This window comes from Apis florea, unplaced genomic scaffold (genome assembly GCF_048593485.1).
Source record: "Apis florea isolate Af1SG1 unplaced genomic scaffold, ASM4859348v1 contig_2203_pilon, whole genome shotgun sequence".
Taxonomy (NCBI): Eukaryota; Metazoa; Arthropoda; class Insecta; order Hymenoptera; family Apidae; genus Apis; species Apis florea.
In genome coordinates, this window is record NW_028256543.1 from 339895 (window position 1) to 349003 (window position 9109).

General features: G+C 24.7%; 1 protein-coding gene and 1 long non-coding RNA gene across 3 annotated transcripts; one reads left to right on the forward strand and one right to left on the reverse strand.

Annotated features, from left to right (window-relative positions):
* Positions 1–223: 223 nt before the first annotated feature.
* LOC147658491 (uncharacterized) lies at positions 224–1771 on the reverse strand. The gene is made up of 2 exons (XR_015295195.1): positions 1542–1771; positions 224–668 (listed from the first exon to the last, which is right to left on the reverse strand). It is a non-coding gene; the product is annotated as an uncharacterized LOC147658491 (long non-coding RNA).
* ric8a (ric8 guanine nucleotide exchange factor A) lies at positions 1734–6986 on the forward strand. Of its 2 annotated transcripts, XM_086917568.1 has the most exons (10): positions 1734–2172; positions 2241–2380; positions 2606–2715; positions 2807–3257; positions 3328–3574; positions 3661–3805; positions 3900–4050; positions 4124–4243; positions 4323–4475; positions 6866–6986. In XM_086917568.1, exons 1-9 carry the CDS (start codon positions 2095–2097, stop codon positions 4447–4449), a joined length of 1569 nt encoding a protein of 522 aa, XP_086773694.1. In that variant the 5' UTR covers positions 1734–2094; the 3' UTR covers positions 4450–4475; positions 6866–6986. The 2 variants fall into 2 exon arrangements, with proteins under 2 accessions (XP_086773694.1, XP_003695357.1); XM_003695309.4 differs by lacking the exon at positions 6866–6986 and having other exon boundaries at positions 4323–4514.
* The last annotated feature ends 2123 nt before the right edge of the window (positions 6987–9109 follow it).

Here is a 9109-nt window from a genome sequence, read left to right on the forward strand (position 1 = left end):
AGAAAAGTGTAAATGTACGAAATGATAAAAATAGTACATAATGAAAGAGAATTTGTTTAAACAATGATTTTTCATTTTTCAATTTTTGATAATCAGAAATCTATTTTATAGATTTCTAGATTATATACATACTTATATTCAATAGAAATCATTCTTCTAGCAATTAATAAAAAATCAATAAAAATTCCTATACAAAATCATGTAAATTATAAAATCTTATCTATACATTTTATATTATATTTTATATATTATTTTATTTTATTTACATTATTTTATATTATAAATATGAAAAAATATAAAATAAAGTAATTAGAATTTTAGTGGAAGTTTTATAATTTATAATTATAATATATAATTAGCAATTTTATGTATAACTTCTCTAATACTAGCATTTCTCTGGAAATGTTTTTATGCATTATGGCGTCTCTCCCGGCGAAAAAACTTGGAGCATGCGATTACAAGAATGTGATGTAATCCGCACGCGCGCGCGCACATACAAGGAGGTCAAAGAAATATCCATAACTTGTTCTGTATGCGGAGAAGAAAGTCGTTGAACCAGATTATCGGAGCATCGACCACAGAGTCGACGGCCAGTAAATAGAAACCTCCGCGAATAGAAACCTGTTTCTTCTTAAGTTCCACGCCCTTCCATCGAGTCTTCAATTCCACTAGAAACGGACCTTATATGTGTTACAGGGTCAATCTTCAATAAAATGTTGCCAGAGGCATCGTGGATTGTGAGTAATAAGGGTTCTGCCACCTTAAGGGAAGTATAAGTAACTTCCGTGAGAAAGATCAGATTATTTTTTTTTGAAAGAACGTTGTAAATTTTAAACTTCACTAGCTTTAATTTAGTAGTCAATAGAATTGGTATAATTATTAAAAATTTCAATTATAAAGTGAATTATATATATAAATTATTAATGATATTATATAAATAATATTAATGAGAATATCATAAACAATTAAAGTGCATTAGTGAAAAATAATATTTATTATACAACATGTTAATACATTCGTGAAATATTTTTTAGAATGTTGATTCTAAAAATCAAAACAAACACAAAGATTGATATATAAAAATGTTATTTAAGATTTATTTATTAAATTATAAATTTGCATTAATAAGCAATTTAAATAATTTAAATAATAATAAAGCTTATAATTTAATAAATAAGGCTCAACCGATATTTTTATATATCAATTATATATAACCTATAGTTATTTTGATATCCAGAAATAATTCTCTGAAAATGATATATATTAATTAAATACAATATATTAATACTCTAGTATGTATGATTTGATATTAGAATATTTTATAACTCACACATTACAATTTTTTAATAAAAAGATATATCTTAAATATTATTATATTTATTTCCTTTGTTTTAATTATATTTGAGATTATCTAATTGAGATTCAAGTTAAATTTTTAATTTTATAAGTTTAAACAAATCAATATCAAGAAATTAAAAATCTTTATTTATAGTTCTACAATCCAACTTAGTTTCGTAAAAATCAAATTATAAAAAACTTACTTGACAAAATCATGATTTGATGATTAATTTTTACTTTAACGAAATATTCAAATAGTATTGAACCAATTATTAACTCAAAAGTTAAAGTTCTTTCTATTGCTTAATACAAATATTTAAATTATTTATATAAAAAATTATACAAATAAAATTTAAATTTAAATTCTCAAAAATGAGAAGAATATAATTATGAACAAAATCTAATTAACTTAAGTTTGATTTTAGATATTTTTTATTATTACTAGTAGATGGTATTACTACTTCTAGATGGCGCTTACTTATTTAGGTTACTTTATTATGATGACTTAATTTATGTGTAAAACAGTGTTTAAATTTTCAATTTAATTCTTTCTGAATTTTCAGAAATATACTGTGTAAAATTAAAAAATTAATATAATCATAAAAATAGACACGCCTATTGATTAAAAATCTTATGTTTATAAACAGATATAAGATCATATAGCACTGTGTATCGTTAAGTAAAGTGGAATATTCCCTTTGCCCCTGTGTTATTTCAAGTATCAACTTTTCAGTTCTATATTATGTTAATACTAACATGGATGTGTTAGTGCAAAAAATAATTTCAGATTCAGGCGACGAATTTTCAAAAAATATTATTGTCTTTCAGAAAAATGTAAGTTTAAAAGCTTTAAAGATTTTTATAAAAAATTCATAATACAAATTGATTTTTTGCTATTCTAGTATGAAAATCGAACAGTATTTGAAGAACTAAATAACGATCAATTACGTGAAAAATTATGGGAAACATTGTTTCGATGTCTATCAGACAATTCACAATCATCTCTTCATTATAATTGTTTATCCACTTTGCGAATACTTAGGTAATATTATAATGTGACTATGTATATTTATATGAGCTATCATTGTGTAATTTTATATTTTGACTTATTGAGTTTATAAAAAAAAACTTTATTGAATAAATACATTTTTATTTTTAGCAAAGCATTAGAACTTTTCTGACACCACTTTGTGTTATTGCTTTAAATGTAGACCTAGCTTTTGCTATTATTATTAAGTAATTCTGTTGTTTTTCTCCATTAACGTAGCAGAGACAAAACAAAGTTAAACGAATTAATCACAGACGAAAGATTAGGTATTATATTAGATAATGCAGCTCTAAGGGACGTAAATATAAATCTACGCACCTATAGCAATGGTAAGAATAATATATTTATGCATAAAATATTATAATAAATATGACTTATAATTTATAAATATAATTTCTTTAATTCTTATTTATTTTGTAGTTAATATTGAAGCTCTTAAATTACTATGTAATTTAATATTCAATAGTATAAAGGTTCAAGAATTATTACCAAAAACACATTGTTTACCATGTCTAATTGATCGTATAAGAAAATACAATGAAAAAATTCCATATGAAATTATGTTATTTGATACAAGAATTGTATTTTTAATTACTGCTTTAAACATTTCCACTAGACAAATTGTTAAAACAGAATTGAATGGAGATGAATGTTTCATAAAAATGTTGAAAAATATATGCATTCAATGTGAACAAGATAAATTACATTTTATCAAAGAAGATAATGCTATATTAGTGTGTGAAATTTTAAAAGCATTATTTAATTTATATATAAATTCAGACAATACAACAGGAGAAAAAAGTAAAAATTTAATTTCAATTTTGAATAAATTATTATTATTCAAATCCAAAAAAGACAATGATCTTCAAAGGTATTTATTATCTTTTAAAATATCAAATATATACATTATCTTATTATTATTTTATTAATTTTTATTTCAGCAACATTGCAAATTTATTAACTGTGATGCCATATAATTGTTATTCAGAAATAATATCTCCTACCAAAGAGAAACACAAGCAAGTGTTCCAAAATATGGATATGAGTGCAGTATTTGTTTTATTAAAATTTTTAGATAGAAGACTAAATTGCAAGGATGACTTAATAGGGAATCTGAGTCCAATTGTTACTGCTTTTATCAGAATGATTAAAGCAGAGAGATTAATTCGAAAATATACCAGGCTACAGGTTATTAATTCTTTTTATTTGAAAATATTTGAGAATTCTTTAAAAATATTTAAATTTATTGCACAAATTTTTTTTTGTTTTTTTAGATTTTACCTCCTCTAAAAGATGTAATGCATCGCCCAGAAGAAGGAACTACTTTGAGGGCAAAGTTGTGTAAATTATTAACTTCTCCTTTGACAGAGTTACGAGATCTCGTTGCCGAGTTTTTGTTCATACTCTGTAAAGAAAATGGTAAGACTGCAGATATTTAATAAAATATAAAAACCTTTTAAAAAATCTATTTTTAAAATAAAATTATTTGTTTGTAAATTATTATTGTTTTTAGTTACTCGTATGGTAAAATATACGGGATATGGAAATGCTGCTGGAATGTTTGCAAACAAAGGATTATTGGGATCGAATAAAAAAATGCGGTCTGCTTATTCTTCTGAATCAGAAGATAGTGAAACTGAAGAATACTTGAAGCACAAGGAACAGTAAGTATTTGTCTTTAATTAAAATTCTAATAATTATGTTATAATTTTAATAAAATTTGCGTTTATATTAAAGAATTAATCCAGTAACTGGCTGTTTTGAGCATCCAAAACCTAATCCTTTAGAAGGAATGAGTGAGGAACAAAAAGAATATGAAGCCTTACAACTCATTGGTCTTGTTGATAAATTAACAAGGTTCATATAATTATTTATTAAAAGATATGATAATTAATTTATATTTCGTATAAATTTAAAATCAATTTTATTATATCAGGGAAGGTGTAGTGCAGCCTTGTAGAATTGGAGATGATGGAAAGCCAAAACCAATTGAACACGTCCTGGAATTGCAAGAAGAACTACCAAAACAACAATATAACCATCGAGATTCTGATTCTGATTGAAAGCTGAAATATTTGTATATAAAATTGTATGTAAGCATAAAATAAAAGTACTTATATGAAATGTATTTTACATTCATATTTGGTATCTATAATCATCCATTTTCGCATAATCCAAAAAATCCAGTCGATGAAAGCTAAAATTGCTAAAAAAAATTTCAAAAATGTGATGATTACAAAAAAATACAAAACGTCAATAAAGTTGGTTTGCTTACTTTATTGAAAAAAGAACAAAGAACAACATTACAAATTAAACAATTGGCAGGAAATAAAAAATATAACAGTTTCCAAAATCACATGAAATATTTTAAACATTATAATTTTATGTTATGTGCTTTTGTGAGCATCACAATATATTTATTATTGCATTTTGCAGCCTATACGCAGACAAGAACATATGTTTCCTACATGTTTCAAAGAACTGCATTAGTTGAGTAACTTTTTTTTTCTCTTTTGTTTGGAAATGTGTTCCGCACGGGACGCAACGAAGTTGGGGGAATTGACAAGGTATAAAAAGTTTATTTTTAAAGACTTTCTTTAAAAATAATATCAATCATGCGATTTCGAAATGAAAAAACGTCAATTCAATAATTATATTCAACATCATTACAAAAAACTAAAAAATTTTTAGAGCAATAGCAACAATAATCTGCTCTCCTTCCCCAGTTTCGCCCGTGAAGATACTTTTCCAAACATAGCGCACGCTTACATCTGACAAATATATAAGTAGCAAATGTTCTTCACATATCTTTAAATACATAATATTAATATAGTACGTAGATTAAAATATTTTTTCGTTTTATTTTTTTTTTATTTTATTATTGTTTGTAAAAGTGTATATAGATGTGTATACGTATAATACCATAAATTTGAATATTTCATATAAAAATGAAACCAAAAATTTAGTAGGTACTGACGTAGAGAAGAAAAAAGGAAAAAAAGAAAGAGAAAAAATATTAATAATAATATAATAGTAGTAATAATAATATAATAATAAGCGAAAATCCCCATTTAAACGAGAAGAGAGACCTCGCATTTTATATATATATATATATATATAAATATATATATATGCGTACATATGCATATTGTGCATAATATATACGTACATACATATATATATATATATACATATATATATATATATATAGTAACACTTATATGACGTGTATGCGCGCGCGCGCGCGCGCGTGTGTGTGCATATATATATATATATATGTATATGTATATATATATATATATAAGACTAGGTTTAACAAACTTTGGGGAAATTCGGATGAAGATGCAAGGAGGGATTAAAATTAGAATCATCAAAGATATCACTCTTTTTTTTCTTTTTTCTTTCTCGTTTGAAGGACTTAATTAGAGAAACAGATATACATATATGTGTGAATTCAATATACGTATTTATACACATATACGTATATATACATATATATTTTATCTAAAGGCTGAATAGGAAAGGGAGACCGACAATCGATTACATAATCGATAATATGCCTATGCAATAATGTGCAAATTTTTTTTACATATAACTGTACGCGTAATTCGCGCTAAATAATACAGTATTGTTCTTTTTTTAAACGTTTATAACGTGACCATGCTCCTTGGCATCCCATTAGCATATATAAAAAATATATTTGGAATACACGCTTTTTTTTCATATTGCATCTTTAGCATTTTTCTCTCGTCTTATACTATCCTTTTTATATAGATTACATAGTTTTGAATTATTTAAGCAATATGTCGGAACATTTTTTCTCTCTTAAAATCCATCCCATTTTTGCGAATAGTCTAATAAAAAATACCAATGGAGGTCTTAGGAAAACATGGTTTACGCATAACGAACTGTATTGAATTTATTTCTTTCTTTTTCATCATTTCCATTTTTTTTTTCACTTATAATATGTATCTCTTTCTTTTTTTTTTTGTTTTTGTTTTGGCTTTACTCTCCTGTTTAAAACATACTCGCAATATCTGAATAGGTATCATGTCAGATAAATCTTACCTTCAAAGATATTTTTTTATTTAATTTCAATATATAGTAGTTCCATATATTGATGGCTCGGCGTTCTTTTTCATTTTTTTGTTTTATTATTTTGCAATGGATAATAGTCAACAATAATTGTCACCTTATTTCTCTCACTATTTAGAAGAAATTTTGATTTGTTTTTCTTTTATATGAAAACTTTTTTTTTTTTATTATGAAATTGTTCGTAGAAGCTTGTAAACAATTCAGATCCAAGACAGATCTATTCGTGAATTTGTCAAATTTTTCTACAAATAAACAAATCCTCTAATGTCCTCCGCGATAGCAAGAAAGACTGTACAAGTTCTGATAATCTATTATTAGTTTAAATGAAAAATTTAAGCTTTTTGAACCCTTTATGACTAGAATATTTTTTTTTTTTTTTTTCAGAAATACCATTTCCAGGTACAAGATTTGATGATCAATGAACAAGTTCTGAAGAAATACAAATAATTACAAACAAAATTAAGATAGAAATATTTTATATCAGATAAAATGTACTTAAAAATAATTTCTGTTAAAAATATATTCCCTAACCGAAGTTGAAACAATGAATAAAGAAACATTTAAATGAAAGTTGTTAATTGCAATAAAACATTACTAGCTACTATTCTAATATTACAACTTATAGATAATAAATTATAAACTATAAATAATATGTTATTGTAACATTGCACATTGAAAGAGCGTATTATTCTTCTACAGTTTCTTAATTCATTGATTGAAATAACATCTTCACTCGAACTCTTTTGTTGTTTACATTTAATTCAGTTTTCTTCAAGATTTTTATGATTTTTGGCTCGAAAAAGCATGAAAATGGTAAAACGAAAGAAACGCAGTTTCAGTTCAAGGAACGCCGAGCCAGATAAATCAAGAATGATCTTATTCGAATATATAATTTTTCGCTGTTAACGAATGTACAATATTTTTCCATAGAAGAACTTTTTTTTTTCTAGTTTGCTTCATGGACGTTTTTCAATTGTCTCCTAGTCTAATATGCTAGATGTCGCTTCAAACAAGAGGTATCTCGTTATTAAAACACTGAGGTTTCGATTCATCGTTGAAAAAGTGAAAAAACACTCAGAGAGATCATGGGAACATTGAAAAGCGCGCAATGACGCCGATGGAATGCAATGGTTTCTTAATGTGTCCATTTGTGGTCAATTTGATATGTCAAAGAAAAGATTTTTCAAGAAAAAAAAAAAAGAAGGAACGTGTGTGTCATTATTTTTAATATCAAAATAAACATGGTTTTGTATATGTATATATATATAGTGTGTGTATGTGGTGTGCGCGCGCGCGCGCGTACATATATGTATATATATTATATATATATATATATATATATATATATATATATATATATATATATATATATGTATATATAATGAGTGGAAAAGAAACGAAGAAAAAAAAAGTCATGTCACATTTTCTTTTTACTTCGTCTTTTCTATCAGCCCGTCTCATCTTTTTTTAAGTATTATAAAATGTCAAGTAACTAATGCGAATATAAATAAAGCTATATCAGAGGCTTATCAAGGAATGAAACCAAGTTTTATACGCAGCTACGCGTTATATATCTTTACTCTTCCACACAGTTTCTCGCCCCTTTCACACACGCACGCATGCTTACTTCTTTCAGTTTATACTTATCACCTAATCGTAGAATACATTTAAACATTTGTACTTTAACTGACTAAGCAAGGATTTTTTATAATCATTTAATATTCTTTTCTTTTGTTATTTTTTCATATAATGTGTGTATATATATAGTTTTAGTATATATATAAGAGAAATTATATTATATATGTATATACATAAATATATGTATAATAATATTTTATATTTATATATATACATATATAAAATTTCTTTTTTCTTTTCTTTCTTTTCTCCTTTCTTTGCTCCTTTTTTCATATTTTCTTTTTTTTTTTCTTTCTTAACTTTACAACCACTGATACTCCATATATTCTTTTCTTTTCTTTTATTTACGTTTGCATATAAACGGAACTCAATAAACGAATCATTATTAAATGATAAATATCAATGAAAAATAAAAACAAAAAAAAAATGATAGCGATCGAGATGATTATTTTCCTCTTCGTTCCGTTCATTAAATTATGCAATCTGTGCTTCGTTTTTTTCTTATATTATTTCATTCTTTTTCTATTTTTTTTTAATTTCCTTCTTATTTTAATCTTTTTTGGCACTAAAGAATTTTACTACGTTAGCGAATTAAAAAATTTGTGATGGATTTAAAAAAAAATAAAAATCAAGAAAATGTTTATGAAACTTTACATAATCAAAATTGGCGCAAAATTTAAATCATGAATTTATTATTTTTTCCTTTCATTACCACTTCTATATGAAGAAAAATCAAAATCTCGTTTCCTCTCGATTGAAAAAATTGAACTTCATAAATAAAATAATAATAATAATAATAATAATAATAATAATAATAATAATAATAATAATAATAATAATAATAATAATAATAAAAGACAGTGATTAATATAAAGAAAAAATGGACAAAATTTTTTTAAAGAAAATAGCCATTTGGCACTTGTATTATTTCGTGATTATAAATCGAGCATTTTGTTTTTCAATGTATTGTCTTGAAATCTACACATTGTC